General features: G+C 42.1%; 1 protein-coding gene and 1 long non-coding RNA gene across 4 annotated transcripts in view; one reads left to right on the top strand and one right to left on the bottom strand.

Moving 5' to 3' along the window:
• The window catches only part of MAP3K1 (mitogen-activated protein kinase kinase kinase 1), a 60,515-nt gene extending 55,974 nt beyond the window's left edge, over positions 1–4,541 (bottom strand). Inside the window, exon 1 of one of the 3 annotated variants that reach the window (XM_040540464.1) lies at positions 3,882–4,541. Coding sequence is in view for 1 of the 3 variants with exons in the window: in XM_040540459.1 (XP_040396393.1) it covers positions 678–718 (41 nt within the window). In the remaining 2 variants the exon portion in view is untranslated. Of the gene's footprint in view, positions 1–677; positions 838–3,881 lie in introns of those variants that run through there. The other 2 variants (XM_040540465.1, XM_040540459.1) reach the window with 2 other exon arrangements.
• An 809-nt stretch (positions 4,542–5,350) lies between these two features.
• LOC121061515 lies at positions 5,351–21,649 on the top strand. The gene is made up of 3 exons (XR_005815133.1): positions 5,351–5,971; positions 11,159–11,236; positions 19,275–21,649. It is a non-coding gene; the product is annotated as an uncharacterized LOC121061515 (long non-coding RNA).
• The last annotated feature ends 770 nt before the right edge of the window (positions 21,650–22,419 follow it).

The raw sequence follows: 22,419 nt of genomic DNA, 5'->3' as shown, positions 1-22,419 counted from the left end.
AGCAAAATTAAGGGGGGTGAGGGAGAATTACTGTTGTATTAATACATTTCCAAAGTCAAGTCTGTCTCCAGGCAGAAGGTAAACAATTCCCAATTTCAGATGATTCTTAAGCATCAAGTCAAAAGAGCTGTTCCCCCCCCCCCGGACAATTTTCAGTCAACATCCAACAAAAATCAATCTTCAATAAAATCCCCAAACCACAAACAAAAAACTCCATGCAAACAACTCCTCCCACCTCCCCTCATTCGCCCCCCCCCCCCCCCCCCCCATTTTATCTTACAGGGTTAAAAGAAAAAAAATCAAGAAGATTCACCACTGAGCAGGATTCTGAAGTTCTGCATAGTGGTCAAGCAGGAACTAGGAAGATTTTTGGAGGCAGCATGGTAAAGATAAAAAGGGAGGGAAGCAACAGAAAGCAACATACCATTTAACAACATTCGCCTAGTCACCCAGGGACAAGTAACGAAGCCCTCTTACAAGGTTTCTGTCCACTTTGTCTCAAGCAAAAGAATGAGCTGTAATTCTAGAGTTTTAAGTGAGAGCAGAGCAGATAAGACAGTAAAACAAGACGACCCTGGGGTTTTGACAGAGCTCTCCGAGAACACCGAGATTAGCATTAGAAAATCCAGAGCTCACGACAGTTCCGTTCTCTTATCACGGCCGCTGCTAAGAACTACCTCTGGAAGCTTGTTTGAAGAACAATTACGTGGCAGCGCATAATTTCTATTTTAAGCAAACTAGAGCCAAGTTTCACGAATACTGGAAGCCAGCAAAAGCCAACAGCGGCATTCCCACAGTCACCCCACCCCTAGCTGCTTGCTTCCACTCCCACCTCATCCTCTCACGCACCAGGATAAACTCTTGCACAGCTGCACCATTACCTTTACTCTGACTTCAAACAATAACAAATGCATTGGCGCTCTAAAAGATCTCGTGAGGTTCAAATCCATCTACAGAAGGACAAACTGATCGCCAAAGATATGTTGTAATTGACAGAATATCTTGCAGCTTTGGGAAAGGCCCGGTTCCACGTCTGCCCCCAGGTATCCACCTCAATAACAGCACCTAGACTTCCCTCAGTGACAGCGAAGACTGAATCTTTAGTATCACTAAATCCAACCAGACAGAAAGCTCCAGATTAGTTAGTTACAATCTATTTACTTTGCATAGGAACAAAGAAACTGCCATAGCAGATCAAGCCATTTAAGCAGAACCCTACCACTTGCAATAACTAAGAGTGATAAAAATCAGACATAGGAGAGGGTGACCCTCTTCCAAAAATACTTTCAAGCCACAGAGCACTGAAGAGGTAGGAGGTGGAATTTCTCTCACAGGAGGATTCAGCTTAAATTGGAAGCAGAAAATGTGGCAGCTTATTTAAGCAGCCAGTGAAAAATATCAAGAGCTATGAAAAGTAATAAAACACACGATTATATTTTATCTTAGCTGAAAATAGCTATGGTAAATAGCCTATATATTTTAACTATAAGTACAATCTGAGAACGTGAGCCAAGACTAGTATCATTTCAGTGGAAATAAAAGAAAAGAAAAATCAAACCTTCACTAGGCTGTGCTCTGATGGAACTTGCTCACCCTGTTGCCACCTCACTGCCCAAACCAGTGCTCTGTTAATGCATTCACGCACTCCTTTAAAGGTGCTGCAATTTGTAACCAAATCCCAGACCAGCAAGCTTTTACCAGTAGTCCTGTACCTGTTGTCAAAACTTTGCTTTCACTGTGTTTTTACTGTCTCTAGCAGGCATCAAACAGGAATTGCAGATAATAATAGAGCATAAATATCTACACAGGTTTTCTTGCAGCTGAACTCACAAGCTTGCTGTATCTAGCACATACATTTTGAAATTGGAACACTAAATTTTCATGCAAGTCACACAGTGCATAGTTACTGTATAAAGAGAAGACAAATCACAGCATTTCCTGCTTTTTGTTTCTATAAAGATGAGGTTATGGCAGCATAACCAATACTGCACTCAGGAATGCATTAAGTTACCTACATCAATTTTAGACACAAATAAACATCACTTAAACTGTCTGAACGTTTTAAAAGAACATTGTTAAGATCACACAGGAGGAGGTACATTTTACCTTCATGGATTTCCCCCCAAATCAGAAGTTATAGCTTAAGTTACAAGAAATCTTAGTACAGTTACCACTGAACTCATTGTTAGGACCTATTTATATAAACCAAATCAATACACTGCCATGGAATAAAAGGTCCTAAGTGTTTTATGTGGAAGCTGCATTTCCTAGTAAAACAACTCCCTTCTCCTCCTACAGTGGTATAAAGAGATAGCTTACAATGTCACAGCTTTTAGTGAAAATGTGATCTGCTCTTGTGACAAACAGAGAGCTTGAGAGACTGAAGAAAAAGGGTAATATTTACATTTATGACTTAACAGCAGAGCCAGTTTCCCTTTTCAGCTTCATTCTAAGGCTCATGCAGGTCTTCCCGCACAAACAGAAAATCTATTTAGAAAGTAAGTGACTGTAAAACCAAAAAGACTGACAAGGGGACTTTGGAGCAAGTACAGTATCTTTTAACGAGCAGTAGATCCTTATGGAAGAGCATAACTGCTCCATTTAAAACCAGAACAGAAGACTGTCACACATTATTTTGATCACGTCCTTCAGCTTGCCTCTTAATAAATGTCTGGGTAATAACTGCATGTACTGACTTATTTAATGTGTAATATGCTAACTGCATACTCACATAACTCACAAACAAATAACCCCCTCCTTTGGCTAGGACAAGTTATTGAAATCACAACAAGGGCAGAGACGTTTTAAATTCTCAATATAGCCTGACAAAGTAGTACTTATCTAACATCTGTTTACTGGTAACAGGACATACAGAATTACTGAGATATTCTTTAAATCCTTGTGTAGAGTATTTCTGAAGGACACTTACAATTAACGCTGTCATGTATTTTCAACCATACTCATGATAAATTCAAAGTAGCCCATCTCTGAAGAGACATATAAATAAATAAGAGACAAGCAGTTGCCGTTTACCATTTTCTGTGATTTGTGAACATTCCTAGTCAGAGCATTTGGGTGGGGGAGAAGGGTTATAACTTGCACGCATACTCAAAACACTAACTCGTCCAAATGTAGGTAATTTAAAGTAAGCAAAACTGTCCATGCGAAAGGAAAAATTCCACGGCTGCTCTGTCATTGCTGCCCTGGGACTGACTAGCAAGGATGGAGTCAATATTCCTGCACTGATGTGACATACATTGACCTTCCCGAATCTCTAATATTCAGCCTAACTCTCTCTTAATATTGCCATAAGACAACAATTTGTATTACAAGATACAGTTCATTACACTTTCATGACTTCACAGAGGAAAAGATGGTGCTAAAGTGTCAGAATTAAGTTACTTGCTAAAATTCATACACGATTTTTTACCTTCCTGAAACACTTCAGGTTTCCACTAATCCTTCTATAACCGCAGAGGGACTTCTTATCTGTTAGGACTCCACCACATCAAGTATTTTCTCACCGTCCTAAGCACTGACCAAAATTCATTGGAGTAGCTCAGAATTCATATAAATAGGACATCGGTCTAGAATCCAACTCTTGCTACAGTTTTTCCCACGCAAGTTAACCTTCAAAATATACCCTTGAGGTTTAACTGGTATAAGACACAGCCATAAAGAATACCCATCATCTGTTAAACCGGGAATACATTTCTTATGAGGTTTAAATAATTAGCCCAACGAACAGTAAGGCCTCTCATTAAAACAGGTCTCTTGATGTTAACCGCGAGTCCTGAAACTACCCAGCCCGCATCATGTAGCGCCTTACAAGAAACCCGTAAGAAATCCCCAGCCCCACATCAACCTCACACCGTCACCACCGCAGTGCCGTCCTGCACGCCTTCCAGCTAGACCTCGCCAGGGCACATCACAGCCAAGATGTGCTCCGAAGTACGCTGACGGCTGCACCGTGGGCATGCTCGCCTCCTTCCCCAAGGCTTCCCCGTACGCTGACGAACCACGAGCAGTTTGTGCAAAGCCTCGGGGCACGGGACTTATCGGCTGCAGAGCACGGAAGGCGAGCGAGGGCTACCAACAGGCGGGCACCCGGCGAGCCCGGGCACTGAATGAAGGCAGTGCCCAGGCTGTGCTGCGAAACCACTTCGTTATCACTTCATTTCCCTCTCCGAAAGGAGAACGGACGGATAGTCCGACGGGCTTTCCCTTCTACCGCTAAGCCTCAGATAAAAAAGAAAAACAAAAAAAACAAAAAAACAAAAACCACGAGTCCTGCAGTATCGCGATGCCGCGAACCGGCCTCAAGACTTTCCAGAAGTCCCTTTAAAAAAAAAAAAAAAAAGAAAAAAAGGAAAAGGAGAACCAGCAGTAGCAGTGCTGCGCAGCCAGCTGCCGGGCAAGCCGCGGGGCACCGGGAGGACGGCACCGGGCGCTGACAGCTCCGGGCGGCCCGCGGGGGCACTGCCTCGCAGCCTCCCTCCTCACAGCCTCCTCCTCCTCACAGCCTCCCTCCTCTCCCTCCTGCCCCGCACCTCCGCGTCCCCCAGCCTTTTCCCCACCACCACCCCCCATCCCCATCCCGCCGCCGCTGTCACCTCACCTCGCGGCGAGGGGAGGCTCCATCATCACCCTCCTCCTCCTCCTCTCGGCGGCGGGCTCGGCGGCCGGCGGCGGCTCGGGCGGCTCGGCGCAGCGGCTGGGGGAGGCGGCCGGGCTGGCGGGGCCGGAGCGCGGCCCGGGCAGGTAGTGGAGCAGCAGCGCGTCGGGGGGCTCCGGCGAGGAGGAGGAGGAGGAGGAGGAGGAGGAAGACGAGGAGGAGGAGGCGGCGGCGGCCGGGGCGGCGGCGAGGAAGAGGGGCGCCTCGGGCAGCCGGTCGAGCTCCACGCTCCGCACTTTGCGCAGCTGCTTCCGCCGCCAGTCGGAGCGCTGCTCCCGGCCGCCGCCCGCCTCACGCAGGGGCCCGCCGCCGCCGCCGCTGCCGCTGGCGGCCGCGCTCCCCGCTCCCCTGCCGCCCTTCGGGCTCCCGCAGGCGGCGGCGGCGGCGGCGGCCGCTTCGGTGGACAGTCCCGACGGCGAGGCGCGATTGCCCGCCGCCGCCGCCATTTTCTCTGGCGGGTCACATCGGGCTCACGGGGATCGGGTCGGGGCGGGGGGGCGGCGGGGGGGGGGCGGAGAGGGGGGGGAGCCAACGCTCCCCTCCGCTGCGGAAACGGCGCTGTCTGCGCAAACGGCGTAGCGGGGAGCGGGCGCCGATTGGCCCCGAGGGGCGGGGCGGCCGCCGGTAGGTGCGGAGGGGCGGGGCCGCACGTAGCTCCGCCCCGCCCGCCCCCGCGCAGGTGTCGGCCGTTGGCGGGCCGCGCCCCGTGAGGGGAGGCGGAGGGGGGGTAGGGTACCTGCTCGCGGCCATGAGCCCTTCTGGGCTCCAGGCTTTCCTCGGCTTTCCCCTCAGCCGCAGTCGGGGTGGTTGTGCCCTCAGCACAACCTAAACCACGCTTCTTTAGAGTATCTTACGTTTACTTTGCAGAATTTGCTGTGTGTCCCCCCAGTACAACACTACGCAGCTTGACCGTGATTTGTAGTCAGGTCGATTTGCTGGGATCACCGCTTTGATCTGAAGAACTACCAGGACGAGAAGTACCTCATAACAGAAGCACAATCTTTCTTAACGTTCATGATCAGATGCTGACCTAAACATAGCATCCTCTCTGGAGGATGCCACAAGCATATTAGAAGAGTTATTTCCCTCCAAACGTGCAAGACAAAAAGCCCAAGGAGAGTGTTTCAAATGCTGCTCCATATAATTGTCGATTAATATCAGCACGGTCGTGGCCTCAAGGTCACGCTAAGTGGATCACCCAGATGGTCTGTCGAGATGCCACATTGCAGTTGTCCTTAAGAAAGTTTTCCCAGTGAAGGATGCCGTGCAAAAGTCAGCTGCGTTCATTGTCATCTTGTAAGTAAGGTACCTCTGGGATAAACGGGTCATCTAAATATCCTCCTGTAATGTGCAGCTCAGGGTTGTACAGTTAAAGAAAGAGTCATTCTGAGTTTCATAAATACAGTATTCGACAGTTTTCTTGTTTAGAGTCTCAACTGTAAGTAAATTAGGGACAGTTTTCTGCAGGATTCCTAAAGCAGGCCTTATTGTCACAGTGAGTATATTAGTAAGTGTGGGAAGAGCAGAGAAAAGTATTTGTTTTGTAGAAGCAGGAGGCGATTAGTTGCATGCAAATTCTGAGGCAGATGGTTGAAATGAACTCAAATTATTACCAGTTGTTGGCAGTGTAACTTGCATGTGCAGTAGTTTTCAACAGGAAAAAAACAACAGTGCACAATTATACCTTTTTTGTATATTCCTTTGTGCCATAAAATCACATGCACGGAAAAACAAACACGCTGCATTTTTGAAGTATTCTGAAAAGAAATAAAACAACTTTACAAATGTACTAAATGCAGGTCACATGGAGAATAGCAGCTTTGAATAGCAATCACTTCGTTAGAAAGGGATAGAGAGAAGAACAAAAGAGCAAATCTCTAATAAAACTAGATCTGGGAGATCCTTTGGTCTGACAGAATCACAGGGCACAGCTCTCCAAGGTGCCAAGGCTCCAAAAAAGCCTGCAGGAGAAGGAAACTCAGGAAATTTGAGGCGAAATGTCAGAGTGGACTTGGGTACTGAGGAATGTACATGTGCACTGAGGTGAAATGGTTTCTGGAAAGCAGCTGAGAAAAACAGGACAAAATGTGAAATCCAGGGGTAGTGTGAGGCACCTGCATGCAGACGAATGCAGTCACCATTTGTCTTAAGACATGGCTTTGCCATCTGAGTAAGGCCTGCACTAGCAAGATTTTGAGCTACTTTTTGGGTAACAAGCAAACCTCACTATTTATGTATTGATATAAGGCATGCCTTATAAGGGCTGGTTATCCCCTGATTTTTGACTAAAATCCAACTAATAAATTACATTTGGCTGTGATACTTATATTTGTCCCATTGTTTCGAATGGATGTCTCTCCCCTCTGCCTTGATTCGGGGAACACAGTGGCAAATAAGAAGACACCTGCCATGCCTCACTCCAGAATGCTAGATAATGTTATGCCTGTATGCAACATAGATTTATGTACAATAGAGAGATACTGTGTGTCAGGTGCTCTGTTAGAAGTACTAAATTCTGAAATCATTAATTGAATATTCAGAGGTCTGTGTTTTCTTGTGATCTGCTCTAAAATACCCTTTTTTTGCATTTAATGAAGGAGTTGACTTGATTGTAGAAAATAAAACAAAACAAAACAACAAAAACAAACCACCATAAAACTTACTAAAGAACCCAGAAAGATATTGAGTTACCTCTTGCACATATTCTTTCTCAGTCTGTCACAGTGCTGAGTTCCAAAGTTCCAATTTAGAATACAGTTGTGGAGGGTAACATGAGACTTTTAGCAGTTTTCAGTGGGCCAGTTTCCCCTAAGTCTTAAGTAGCAGCACTCAGGGTTTGTTATGAAACAGAAGCCTTTGGCCTCAAATTAGCATCGTGCAACATTTGGAACATCAACTGTTGTACACAAAGAAAGTTCTGTTTGGGAACACACTAAGTTTTTGCAAGCCAAGGAGTTTCCTTGTTGCATAAAACCTGTAACAGTGTCATGAATAACCAACAATTTTCAACACGCTAGAGATAGGAATCTGCCATGCCTCTGAATACATAAAGTAGGCATCATCATCCACAAACAGAATAAATATGAGAGATTACACAGTCCATAGCTTCTGGTCTTGACTAAACATGCAAAAAGTGCTATAATACCGTATACAGACTAGATTCTCCCTGCCTTATTCTTCTGTGTAGAAATACTTATCCCCACCTTGATCTTCCATTCATTCTTTCCATTGTGAGAAAGGGAAAGCAGACCTGCTCCTGAGCCATAATCCTTTCCTGTTTATTCCTCTGTGTAATGGAGAAGTCAAGCAACTAAATGAGGACATAGAGCCTGAGGTCCTTTTCATTCGTGTTTCCACAGACCTGCTGAGAATATGCTGGCATCTCTCTTGCCTTTAGAAATGCTTTGCCATCTTGCTGATGCTCACTTCCTAATGTAACAGGTGTGCCTTTTAGAAGCTATTCCGCTTAAGAAAATCAGGATGCTATATCACTTTTCAAGAGAGAGAAAGCCAGGGAGAAACAGAATCTGTTACAGGGATGTTTCTGGCTTCATTTCAGACACTGGGAATGTCTAGTCTTACTGTTACTTATTTTTCTTTTTAGTTTACCTATCGATTTCAGCGTTGATTTCTATGCAAAGTGCATTTAAAGGTTTCTTCCCTCACATTTCCGCTCACACACAACTGAACTGTTGAAAATATAGTTTGGGCCCACAAAACGTAAGATTACATCTTGACCTAGGTGTCGAACACATTATATAAGAAAATAGCTGTATATACAACCTCCCTTTTCTGCCAAAGGACAGTTCTCTGTTTCTGAATGAGAATTAATATTTCTCCTAACAGTCCTGTGCTGTCTAGCCATGTTCATCAGAGTTGTCAGATCTCTGGCTATAACATCTACTGCACCTTCTAGTGGGAGGTATCCCTGCCCATGGCAGTGGGTTGGAACTGTGTGATCTTTAAGGTCCCTTCTAACCCAAACCTTTACGTGATTCTATGATCTAGTCATGAACTGGCAAACCTTTTGGTCTATGCACTACGTGATCCAAAGTAAAGAGGTGAACTGTTCCTAAAGAGTTTGCAATCTAAGTATGACAGACAGGCAAGAAATGGAACAAAGCTAGACTACAGTCCTTGTACAACAAAAGTCTATCCGCTGCCTTAAACTTTTTTCTTGCTATTTAGTACATTTTGCATAAACTACTAAAATCAGTTCTATTTGTCATCTCAGATATTTTTTATAGTATTAATAATTTGACATCTGACTTGGATATTCTTGCTGGCTGTGCTATAGAGGATTTTTCTGACCTCAGATAAGTCACTGTCCTTTAATGGCCCAAATTTCCCCAGCTGTAACAGGCTAAAATATTTCCTTGCCTCAGGCGTGACAAAAGGCTGATGGATTTGATATTATTGAGCTTCCAGGTGATCCCTTGCTTACAGGAAGCGTACAATGAAGTAGGCAAGACCTGTTAAACCTCTTCTCATAAAACACTTGGGAACAGCTACCAAAATTATTGCAGCCATCAACTCTTTTTCTTATATTCTTCCAGACTACTGATTTGACAACCTAGCTCTCACCCTGATCAGCACTTACCTCTGTTTTAAGCACCACTATCAGTTCCCTCTCCTGTGGAAAACAACTACATTATTTCAGACTATGGATTCTAGCAATAGCTTCATTTTCCCTAACTCTAAAGCTACTACTGGTGGTCACATCCCTTTCAGTTTAGGCACTTATTCTGTTCTGTGAGGCAAAGGCACAGGGAATAAGCACAGCTGTTAATACACCGTAGAAGCTGTCCTGTGTTGGAAGCTACAGATTTCCAAATTATTACAGAACAAATGCAAGAGTTTTAATGATAATTTTGTCTCTAAGGTCAATATGGGTACCTACTGAAAGGGAGCAAGAAAGGTCAGGATGGAAGAAGGACCACTTCCTCATTCACACCAAAGAGGACCCTGCAGTTATTCTTTTGCTTTGCCTGCTACTCTTTCAGCAGCAAATCATACAGTACCAACAATAAACTGCAGTTACTGGAGGACAGTAACATGACAACAGCATAAACATCCAACCAACAGCAAACACAGAAGTGAGGCCAAGTTTTCTTGGTGTGTCACAGCATGGCTGTGGGCTGTGAACCAACAGTCTTGCATGATGGGTATATTCAGCACATGCCACACAAGCTGTATGAGGATCCTGTAGAAGAAGGCAGACTAGAGGGACACAGCTTGGCAGCTGCCTCTCTGGTTAATTGCCTCCCTTAATAATGACCAGACAGGGAAGGAACTGGCAAGAACACCCTCCATAGAGTACCCTGCTTGCTTTCTCCAGAGCCAGGGCATAACTGAATAATCATTTCTGGGTACGGGAATGGCATCCTGCCTGACACATTTTCTCCTGCCTTTTTATTTCTGTTCATTCCACCCGGCCCCTCTAGTAATGCTGTCTGTATGCTTTCATTCATGATGGCTAGCAGTGGTGGCAGTGCTGTTCCTCTTCATAAATCCAGCAAGCACACTTTGCCAAGGCCCTCACAGCTGTCAGAGGGAACAACAAAACTCAGCAGTGACATTAGTGCCTGGTTCATCATATGATCCTTTCACGACAAGCCCGTCAATTTTCTGGCACCATGGTGGAAATAAATCAAATTTCTTTTTGCTGTAATGGTGGCAAGGAGTCTACAGACCTTAAACTAGTTATGGGATCTTTTATGTCTAAACACCCAAATCTTTATTATAGCCACCTTTTAGAAAAGGTCGCTTGGTATTTTTCCTAAGCTCTTAAGTAAGTTATTCCCTCCAGCAGTTACAGTAAGACCAACACTACTTTCTTGCTTGTGTGCAAGCGGCAATCCCTGAGAGTAGTGCTTCCAGAACCACTTGATCACGGAGTCCCAAGCTACTGTCTATATTAAACACCCTTTAAAGTCAAAGATGATGTGGACATGAGATCTGGTTTATTGATAAAAAGATTTTACAAAAAATATGCTATGTATTTCACAGTATAAACTTACTTCTTCAATTTGTTTGCTGTTCCTGGGGTTCATTTATCATTCATAGAGCTCTTACTGCCCTATACCGTAGCTTCCTTTGTTGCACCCAGTTCATTTACATTTTTTATGATGTTTGTAAAGACTAATGAATCTCACCTATCAATAAATCATAAGTAAATAAATCCACTGGTTTCTACATACTTACCTTCCATCTGTTAGATACTGAAATCACAGAAAATAGATGTACTAGATGATCATCTTTGACATCCACAAAGTTAATTTGCATGTAACATAAATTTGTGTATATACTGTAAATATATGTATAATATATATGTGCTTCTTCTGTAATAGATTTTATATATTATATATACTTTGCAATTTTAATGTTTATGATTTCATTTCACCTAGCTGATTAAATCTAGAAACATTGTCAGGATATGAAACTGAGCTGACTGTACTTGCTCTATGTTTTCTCTCCGAAAAGCCTTGAAAATCTAAGAATGACCTAGAAGATGCTGTTTGTGTGGATTTGGGGGAGAGAATTAATATAGCTCTTGCTGAGGTAGGATACATCATTTATTTTGACAGATTGCCTATCTGCCTCTTTCTTTGTGGTTTAGGCCAAAACTTCAAATTTTGAACAAAAGCGTGCAAGTCTCAAGAACATAGCTGACCGCCTGCTGTTGAATATATTGACCATGTAAACCACTTTCTGTGAGTTGTGTAACAGCTTTTCAATAACAGTGCCTTAATTGAGTTTATCATGCTCAGTATTAACACTGCAAGTCAGATCATTTCAAATACACATGTCACTATTTTCCCTTGAGTTTTGTTAGCAAATGAACACAACTGAGCTGCCACTCCTAGCTTCTCATCCATGACACAAGATTTGGAGGTGCTTTTATTTACAGATGTTAATGCCAATTTCATTATATTAGCTTCATTAGGTAGTCTCTAACATCTTAATCATAAAGCTGTGTGAACTATCTGCTTTATGTTAAAAAGAACAATCTTTTAATTTCTATCCAAGATAAGAACTTGTATTGACATATACATATTAGGCACAGAAGTTGTGAGATTATTTTTGTTTGCTTTATTTAACCAGAACAAAGGATCCTTCTTAGGGTGGTAACGGACCTTTCAGTCTACAGTAAGAACTACTGGAGTCCTTTTTCAAATAACTTCTTGCACCCTGTGGATCATACCATGTGTATTTTAATTATGGAAAGATAACAAATGTAAAAATAAAACATGGGATGAAGAAGCTAAAAAAAGAAAATAATGCCTCCTTTTATTTTCAGCTTCCTGAAACAAAAACTTCTTGATTTATTCTCAATTTCCTTTACATATTATAGCCCTCTATGTTTACTATGAATTGTGGCAGTATATACTCCTTCTTGCCCCCCCGCCCCCCTTTTTTTTCAGTGAATTCAGACTTATTTGGTTTTAATCCAGTGAAAGCACCCACATATAATTGCTGCAATATTTTATTTTAAGTATCAGGAAAGCTCAGTTCTCCATGTCAGTTAAGCTACAGGGAGACATTAAAGACCTTGAGCCATAAAAAATGTACTTAAATCCTAAGAAAAGATACTTTTATCTTCATATGTTAGAACAGCCTCATAGTTCTGTTTAATGGTTCCTTTATTCTTTTATTCTACAGATCAGTTTTTAATAGATAGTCATCGACTGCATCATTAGTCAGTAGACGTTCCTCTCCCTGAGTAGTAGAGTCCCTATTCTTTTCCCCATTTCCAAAAATCTCCTGAGATTTTCAATGCTCAGCTTTGGTTTTGGGGTTTGAGGAATCTTCAGCTTCAAGACAACAGTCAGGTATATATTTCTGTAGCGAACTGTTTGTCCACCAGAAGCTTCCCATTTAAATTTTAAAAGATTTGAGTTGTGAGTAAAGTGCTATACCAAAGCCTAAAAATTAAAGAACATCACAGCACATCTTTTCATCATCCTAATCTATCCAGTCTTTGAAGGAAGTTGAAGAAAATTATCACTTCTGAAAAATTATGAAGGAAGAATGTGGCCAATTTGTAGTACCTGTAGAAAGACAAAAATCTTACTTTTTAAATCCAGCATTTCCCCTAAAATGGGTGGTTAAAGCAACTCATTTATCTCTAACATAAAACAAAGGTATTCCTCTAACTTCTGTGAGCAGGTCTGTTAATTGGTCAATAAAAGCAAAAATCTTTGCATATTTTTTTCCTGAAAATTATCTTTGGGTCTTACTTTTCATTTTAAAACTATTGTTAATGACAGCATATTAGAAAGGCATGTAACATAAACTCCTGTCTCCTTCCTCTTTCCCTCTTTTTATAAAGTACTGAAAGAAGAGAAGCTAAATTCCGATGCATTTTGATGATGTCATGAAAGCCGAAGTTGCAGCTATGAAAAGCAAACATTTCTATTTCCCTTGCCCCCAACAAGGCATGAGATAAATAGCTGCTATTTGGCATAATAAGGGTTCATATGTGAGACTTAGACTACCTTTACAAGCCATTAATTTGTTTAAAACCGTAGCCAAAAGTAGATTTGATGTCAGATGCATGTTACAGAACTATGTTGAGGGTGTTTGTTGTCTGTGTTGGTACATGGAAAGACATTCCTGCCATCTTATTTTAGTAATGGTACCACACCAAAGACAACAAAAGCTGTCCTGAGTCTGAAGTGTACGATGCTTTCAAAGCGGGTTTGTTGTGAATGTTCAGAAGGTCGTAGGTCTGAATTCCACTGATGTCTCACATTCTAGTCTAGCTGCAGAAGATGGGAAAGTATGAATGAAAATTTTGGTAGTAAGTCCAAGCTTACTATATGATTTATTTTGGCGTTCATTGGTCTAGAAGAGGAAAGAGGAAGTTTTGAAATTGCAGAGAAGAGACAAAATCTGCCCACTTCCCCTTAGCACTGCAATCTTCAGCTAAGCTTTTGTAGGGCACCAGTTGTGGTCTGGTGCCTGGGGAAGGATGTTGATGTTACCTTTCCTGCTAAGGTTCCTGAGTCCATCTCAGGGCTCAGGAAAGCAACATCTTCCCAAAGACCTCTATTGCCTGGACCCCAAAATTATGGGTTCTGGATCTCATCCCTGTAAGAAGTTCAAGTTTGGAAGAAGCTCTTAAAAAAATTAAAGGTATTTTTCCAAATCGGGCAAAGATACAATCAAAATACTGTGTTTTGTACCATGTGTCTAATGGACAGCATGTGGCATTTTGCATTAACGTTGGTGTGGATGTCTATCTACTTAACCAAATTGTTCATTTTGAGGAAAACTGTTAAGGTTGACCTGCAACTTTTACACTGCCATTCTTTGAACATCCAAACTTTATGTGGATGACAGTACTTTCTAAAGCACAATCGAGCGTAACAACTTGCCAACATAGAAAACTCATGGCCTAAGCTGGGTATAGGATGAGACCATCTGCTCTAGTCATCAGGCACAAGCACATCTCCTCTTGGAGAAATGATCGAATCATGGGGCTTCCATGTCATGGCTTTGGCTGCCTCTTTGCCTCAGCAATAAGTATTTTGAAGAGAAAGGTCTAATGTTTTGTTCAGTGCTTCTTAGTTGAAATGCCATTGATTACAGTTAAGATAGGTTGGCTAGACACTGTTTCTCTTGGATTCATGCATTTGAATAATCTTACTGGAATCCTTACAAACTCATCTAATGCAGAATATGTTTAACTCTCTTTGTTGCAAGCACGTGCTCTTCCCCTTAAAATTAATAGAAAATCATCCAGGATTGAATTAATTCATCCAGGCTATTGTGTTCTACTTTACTTTCTTCCTGTTCTTGTTACAGTCAGAAAAGAAAGACATTGATATTTTTTAGCCCTAATAATTTTTGATAACGTGATTAGAGAAGGAGTTTTGTGACCATGTCACAGTGAATCACATAGCTTTTTTGCACTTTGGGAACATCCACAGAAACTGCAACTCCAGTCACAATAGACATTGGACAATGGAAAGAGTTGAATTTTCGCTGGGTCCAGGTAGTAGAAACCATGACAAAGGGAGCAGGAAGTCTGCAGAATAAAGAGGCTGCGGTGGTCACACCCTCCTCTTTGTTGGCACTGGGCTCAGCAAAAAGCAAACTGAGCTGGCCAAGAATGAGTTGATTCAGCATGCACTGCTGAAAAGGCTCTTAAGCTGTTCCAGACAAAACTATGAGGAAGGATGACAGCGACAACACCATCTATCCTTCAGGCTGAGTTCCCCCCAGGCTTTGGACTGCTGCCAAAATGAATCATCCCCACTTTAAAATATACTAGGAAGTCCATGTCTGGCACAGGTTGTTCCCTAGTTCTTTTTATTTGTCCTCCTGCACAATCTATTGAAAGTTGCAAATATGGTTTATATTGCTGCACAGGATGACACATGGGTGAACTTCAGGTGAAAAAAATGGATCTCATTTGCCATTACAGTCACTTATATAGAATGATCCCACATTAAACTGAGAGGTGGTCAAAGCCAGTGAGAACTGGTTGTGACTGAAGTGCTTGCTTCAGATAATTTTGCTTTGCACTGCCTGACCTAGCTACAAATACATCCCCTTTCCCCTGTATTTATTGCTTCAGGCTTTTGCTTTGGTTTTGCCTGTACCACAGAAGTTGTACTGATTTAACTGAATCAGCTTCTAAAGGATTTTTAAATCAGAGCAATGTCTTTTATGAACACTCAGAGCATCACTGAGTAATTCCCAGGGGAAAAAAAAAAGGAAGTAAAAAAAGATAACACAAAACACTTTCATTTAGTATCATCAAAGTCTCTTGTTTATTTATTTTTTTTTCATCAATAGATCTCAGCATTTTATAAAGTAGGTCACTGCCATTTACTCTGTTTCACAGATGGAGAACAGATGAAATGGTCTGCCTACTGTGGGCAAATAGAAAGCTGGGAATAAAAATCTGTGTCTGCCCAATTCAGTGTTTTAGCCACAAAGCCGCATGGGTTTTCCAAGTTGTCCTGCTGTGGATGTGCTTTGAGGATCACATTTCTTCTAACCTTGTAATGATGTACCAGTGATTTACACTGATTACAGAGTAATCAGAATCAACTTGGAGAAAAAAAAAAAAAAAGTTTTATTTGATTCACTTTTAAATGTTTTTATACAATGATAGCTTCTAATAGAGTCTCTATCTCTAAGAACTTACTTTTTGCCTGTGAAATTGGTATTGGAAGCATCTGTAAAATGCCTTGAGGCTCTCTCCCCCATCGCATTAAGGCCATAGAAAATTCAACCCGAAGTTTCGTTCAAATGATCAATATACCATCCAGCAGCCAAAATATAGCACTATAGCAGAATAGAAATAAGCCAAAGTAAGAGCACACAACACATTTAACAAAAAGCAATAAAAATGATTGATCGCATAGCAAGTATAGAAACATCACCCCACTTTCCATCCTTCCTTCAGGATACAGAGATAAATTTAGCTTACATTTTCAGCGAGGCTGTACTAACACTGAGCTATCAGGTACTGGACTGCTAGCAGGGTTTTTTTGTTGTTTGTTTGTTTGTTTGTTTGTTTGATGCTAAACCATCTTCCTCTATCACTGGAACAGAATACAGGGGTGCAGTGAAATCTCCATCCTTGGAGGTTCCCAAGGCTCAGTTAGACCGCACCGTAGCTGACCCTGATTTAATGCTGGCAATAGTCCTGCTCTGAGCAGGAGGTTGGACTAGATAACCTCAAGAGAGTCCTTCCAAACAACAGTTCAGCAGTCCTGCAATTTTATACTTGGTGTGAATGCAATGGGTCTTGCATTTGGGTTGGCTTGTAACATCTGAAAAAGCCTGAGAATGGATGATCTTGCATAACTGCCAAGTTAGTAAAAGTCATGATCTAAGAAAAATAGAAATGCTTGATTTGTTACAGTTTACTGTCTGTTATAGTAGGAGAAAAAATATTCAGTGTCTTTTTTTTTTTTTTTGGAGGGGGGGATTAGCTAACGCCAATATTATATAGAAGGACATGCTGAAGCAATTTATGAATAGGTCACAGTCATTAGCACAGTTTTACAGATGAACAGGTTGAGTTCTTCTGAGTTCTTGTTACAAATAATACTTCATCCTTTTCTGGATTCTGGTATTCTTATTTCCCCTTGGGAAAAAAAAATGTGGGGAAATTGAAGATCAGCACAGGCACTGTGATCTGTAACCTTTTTCTTTGTCTTACCCTTTGTCCAGTACATTTAAAGGCTACCAAGTTGCCAGAAGGAGCCTAAGATGGGTAAGGAACCACAGTCTCATTTTATTATCAATACCTTACCGGAACTGGGAAGACACTTTTTTTTGGTCCGAGGGAAAAAGCAAGAACAAAAGAAGATATTATATGCTATGTGGGGCATAGCTAACATGAAGCTACCACACCATTTTTACATACATACCATGCATTACTGCTAGTTAGAGCCAGCAGAAAGAGTTAAGGGAACCATTTTCTAACCGGAAGTCTAATCACATCCAAAATAGTGTTTGGCACGGTTGTTTGTCTGAATTTCATTTGAGTAAAGGAGGCCTTTAAGGATTCTGATAAGGTGTAAATGTCCTGTTCTGTCTTCTAAATTATTTTTTCTGTGTATTTTAAGTTATTTATTTTATATTATAATATGTAAATTAATCACATAGCAATTAAACCTGAAATGAAACATCTCATCCACACAAAATACTTGTTTTGATTTCAGGTGAATTTTTGCTCAGATTTTTCACATGAAGTGTAAAAAAGAAAATCAAATTCAAAAGTGAGCCCAATTTTGAAATGAGAAAATCCTTCTGCAGGCGGAATACCTTTGCTCAGTTCTGTTACTTGTCATGTTCACAAGGTTCTGGAGATCACTTACAGACAAGTGAAGTCTTGGCTCCCTTTAAGTCACAGGGATTTTTTACTCTGACCACAGCAGTAACCTTTGGGCAAAATCATTTTAAACCAGATGAGGTGCTTATTTGGAAGCACCTAAAATATACTCAGTTTCAAACATTTCTATCTATCTCCATACAACTGCGACCAATCTTTGTGTATTGCTCTGTTTTCCCAGAGCAGTTACTCAGCATGATGAACAGTTGTTGGAGCAAAAATAAATCCAAATTAGGACGGACATTTATCAAAGCTATCAAAGTTATTTTGCTTAGAGTGAAAGAAAATGGTATTTATTCAGTGTCTCCTTATAAGCTCATTCACAGAAAAATATCTTACTAGAAGAAATATGTGTGCATCAACAAAAAGTTAGGAGCAGACAACTTTAACATGCATTCTTCGGAATTCTCCTTAAGCATGGATTCATTGTGGTTATTTTACAGCTCTAGAAGTCATCACCTCAGACATAAAAAAGTAGCAAGATGCTAAGAAGAAGACATATTGAAAATTCTGGGATTTTTGTGCTGAAAAATAAAATGATATACGTAGCAACAGATAGATATTATGCATTTTTTCAAGACTGTAAGTCAAAGACTTTTTGTCACTACAAAAATAAAATTTAATCTTTTTAAGTAACTGCACATAGTAACCTCAAATGAAGAACACTTTGGAAACTGTCAGCTCATGAATTTGACATGGCTTGATATATCCGAAAAATACTTTGAAATTATTTCGGAAGGGATAAGGAAGTGCAGGCTTTGTGATAATGTATATTTAAAGAAGAATGCAGTACAGGAAATGCAGATATACATGAGGAAGGACTTACCACAAATAAGTATTTGCAGGAATAGGCCATGGATTTATAACTGTTCACATTTAATGTTTCCTTAAGTGTTGGTCCATGAAGAAAGCTATTTTTTTTTCATTCTAAATTTAAGAAACTAATGTTTCTTATTAGTCTCTTTTACTTAGTTATTTAGTTAGTTTGTGTTGTTTTGTTCTTGTTTTTGTGTTTGTTTCTTTTCCATGCACAGCGGTGGTTGGTTTTTTTTGTTTGTTTTGTTTTTCCACTGCATAAAGTCCAGAAAGATTTGGAAGAATAAACCTCCAAACATTGGCACTGGAGAATACATATATTCTCCTTTTTTAGCTTTCTGAATCACAAGCTGTGTCATACTCATATCCTGCACTCTGATCTGGGTTATCGCTGTGTCCAAATGGATTCCCATTGCACATGACTAATCTGTTGGGAGCAGATCTGTTCAAAACATTACCAAACGTCTGAGCCCAGCAGCTTAGTCTCAGGATCTCAAAAGTTTCTGTCCCCACAGTTGTGCCTATTCTGTCTCTTCTATGGCTTGTCTAAATTGAAGTTAGGCAATGACCCTGCTTAAAATCCCAGCAACCTCTGCCAAGAGTGCTCATTCCCAAGCAGATGAGGCATGGCTGAGGATGGCAACTCAAGCCACTGCTCTCCAGACACGGGTTGCTGAGCTGCTCACAGGTCAGCTGCGCAAGAACTGCAGATTACAAAGTGGCATCTACCTTCAAATCTTGCTGTATACTGCACTGGTTCAGCAGCTCGTTCATGTGCATCTCAGCCATCCCTACAGCTGGGGAGTGGGCCAATAAAATTGTCAATAAGTGCCTTGTCAGCTATCCTGAAGTATGCTATTTCCCCTGGTGAATCAGAACCTTTTTTAAAGGTCACTCTTTTTGTTTGTTTGATTTTTGAGTCAGATTGTAAACACATTGAATTTAAGGAACAGCCACAGCTACAGCTACTGGCACAACAGAGGAGGCAGCTGAATCTAGCCCAGGAGGCAGCAACAAGGGGAGTTGGCTGATAACCTTTAAAGCTGCATTATCTCTTGACAAGGTCCTGATGTACAGCCACAGCCCGAGTCTAATACAACAATGACATTTGGTCTATTTATTGCCTATATATGTACTCAGTCATTGCTATCTACAGGAAGATCTGCCTTGCTGTCCCAACCGTAATAATGTCACCTTCTGTCAGATGGGTTCTACAAGCATTCCCATCCTCTGCAGATCTTCCCAATGAAAACCTCATTGCTGTCCACAGCATGTGTGTGCAAAAGATAGCAAATACAGGAGACCCTGGCACAACTGAGCCCCAGTGGAGTCCAGTAGGAAACCATTGGGATGAGGCCTGGGGGACCTCTGATTTTTCTGGTCGTTCTGTATAACCTTCCTCACCCCACACCAATATGCTCTCCAGGGCAAATCGTCCAGACTGTCCCTGCAAATGTTGACACCCAGCTCTGCCTGCCGTGGCTGCCTGGCTAGGAAAATTTGGATGGGCAGGGTTTGAAGGCAGCTGAGAGCAGGGTGTGCTGGCATGGAGCATGTTAAGTAGCCAGGTCCCTTGCCTCTGAAGAGAATTGAGCCAACACAGGCTGGCAGAAGGGCTGGACCCAGCCCAGCTTATCCTGCAAGAGAGCTGCGGGACACACTGAGGCGTCACTCTCATTTCTCTCCAAGCCTCTTCTAAGCCTCCTTCTACCCTACCACAAGAACCAGTAAACAGGAGTAAGAAACAGAATCAGAATTTGCTTGCATTTTATGAACCAGTCGCATACAAGCATATCGTATATGCAATAGAACAGTGGCAGAGTCTTCAAAACCAGAAGCATTTCTTCCCTGTGATCTGAACCACGTAAATAAATTTTGTGACTACATGTATTTAAATATAGTTCAAAGTCTTACTGACTTGAAGACATGATGCACAGAGGAAATTAATTTATCTGGGACTGCAACATCAAAGACCTTGAAGAAGGCAGTACAGATGACTGTCACCACAATTCTGTTCATATTTGTGACTTTAAATGCTGCCGTTTGTAAACAAAAGGAATGAGAAAACAGCCAATTTAATGTCTGCAGACAGATCACCGTACCTGCCTGCTTTGAGGAAACAGGAAATCCTCTGTCCTTAAGAGAAGCAGGACCATATGGGCCAGCACAGCACAGCAGGGCACAGGCAAAGGATGGGCAAGTCTTTTCTATAAATATACTGACAGCAACAGACATCCCAAGCCACCTCCCACTGCAAGCCTGTGACACCAGTACCACAGCACAGCACAGCAGCCATTCTTTTATTCCGGGAAGCCATGAGGAAAATGCAGCCTCTTGGCAGGGCAGATACACCAGGCAGAGGACATGTGTTTTGCAGCAGTGTCTGTCTTTCTTTGAGATTTCAACTTAATGATATGCCCACTGTCAGCTAAGCTTGTCCTCATTACCTGAGCTATCCTGTCAGCCTCCCACAAAGTGGCTAAACCCAAGTTTGCTGTACTTGCTAAAAAATGGTGAGACATTTGAAGCAGAATCAAGATTTATCCATGATGCTTCATACAAAATTCTTGCAATGCAGTCAAAGGTTTAGTCTCATCTCTAACTAAACACTAATGATACTGACAAGTATTTTTGTAGCAACCCCCCTGTACCCTAATTTTCCAGCAGTATTTGAAAGGAAATGTAAACTGGTAGCAATGACTGTCTCCAAGGCAGACAAGTTTGTCTGTTGCCTCAGTGTTGTGAAACTGTAGTTGTGAAACAGCAATTGGAAGAAGCCTAGCCCAAGACACAAAAAGGGTGATCTGTGCTACTGACTTGAGAAAGAAAACTGTCCAGACACTTTAAAAATAAATAACACACTGGGATCTTTTAACTTATTTCTGTAGTTATTGCCAACCACATACTGATTTCAAATCTTTTTATTTTACAAAACTGCCAGCAGTGAAACTTGGCAGGGACTTCTCTGAGGAAGACAGAGAAGATGAATCATGATCATACAGATACAGCACTGCACGTATTTAGCTGTGAAAGCTGTGTATTTTGTAAATGCAGACTGGCCATGCCAAATTTCATTCTTCTTTCAGTTACAATACATTTGAATATTATCAGAACCTGTAAAGTAAAAGTGGTTCTACCAGAGACATTTTTGGAGATCAGAATTCAAAGTTCTGACAGGAAATATGTATTACAGTTCCCTAGAACAATAAGTATCTTGAAAGTAATGTGTGAAGGTAACATCTCGTGTAGGCAAGCTCAAGTGAAGGTGGGAGGAGAGGAGAGGAGAGGAGAGGAGAGGAGAGGAGAGGAGAGGAGAGGAGAGGAGAGGAGAGGAGAGGAGAGGAGAGGAGAGGAGAGGAGAGGAGAGGAGAGGAGAGGAGAGGAGAGGAGAGGAGAGGAGAGGAGAGGAGAGGAGAGGAGAGGAGAGGAGAGGAGAGGAGAGGAGAGGAGAGGAGAGGAGAGGAGAGGAGAGAGGAGAAAGTTCAATTGGAAAGGACCTTCAAAGATCAAGTACAACTGCCTGACCTCTTCAAGGCTTACGAAAAGATAAATCATGTTACTGGGGACATTATCCAAATGCCCCTTGAATGCTGACAGGCATGGGGCATCAACCACCTCTCTAGGAAGCCTGTTCCAGTGTTTGGCCACCCTCGCAGTAAAGAAATTTTTCACGATATCCAGTCTGTACCTCCCCTGGTGCTGCTTTGTGCCATTCCTTTGTGTCCTGCCATCAGTTACCAGGGAGCAGAGGCCAGCACTTCCCTCTCAGCTTCCCCTCCTTAGGAAATTACAGAGAGCAGTGAGGCCACCTCTGAGCCTTCTTTTCTCCAGACTGGACAACACAAGTGTCCTCAGCCTCTCCTCATAACTGCTTTCCACAAAGATTAAATTGGTTTAAAGGTATACAGCCCAGAAGGCCAACTGCATCCTGGGATGCATCAACAGAGGGGTGGGCAGCAGGTGGAGGGAGGTGATTGTCCCCCTCTGCTCTGCCCTTGTGAGGCACCACCTGGAGTGCTGCATCCAGCTGTGGGGCCCCCAACACAAGAAGGATGTGGGGTTGCTAGAG

Source organism: Cygnus olor, chromosome Z, assembly GCF_009769625.2.
Source record: "Cygnus olor isolate bCygOlo1 chromosome Z, bCygOlo1.pri.v2, whole genome shotgun sequence".
Taxonomy (NCBI): domain Eukaryota; kingdom Metazoa; phylum Chordata; class Aves; order Anseriformes; family Anatidae; genus Cygnus; species Cygnus olor.
This window is presented reverse-complemented; position numbering and strand designations above follow the sequence as displayed.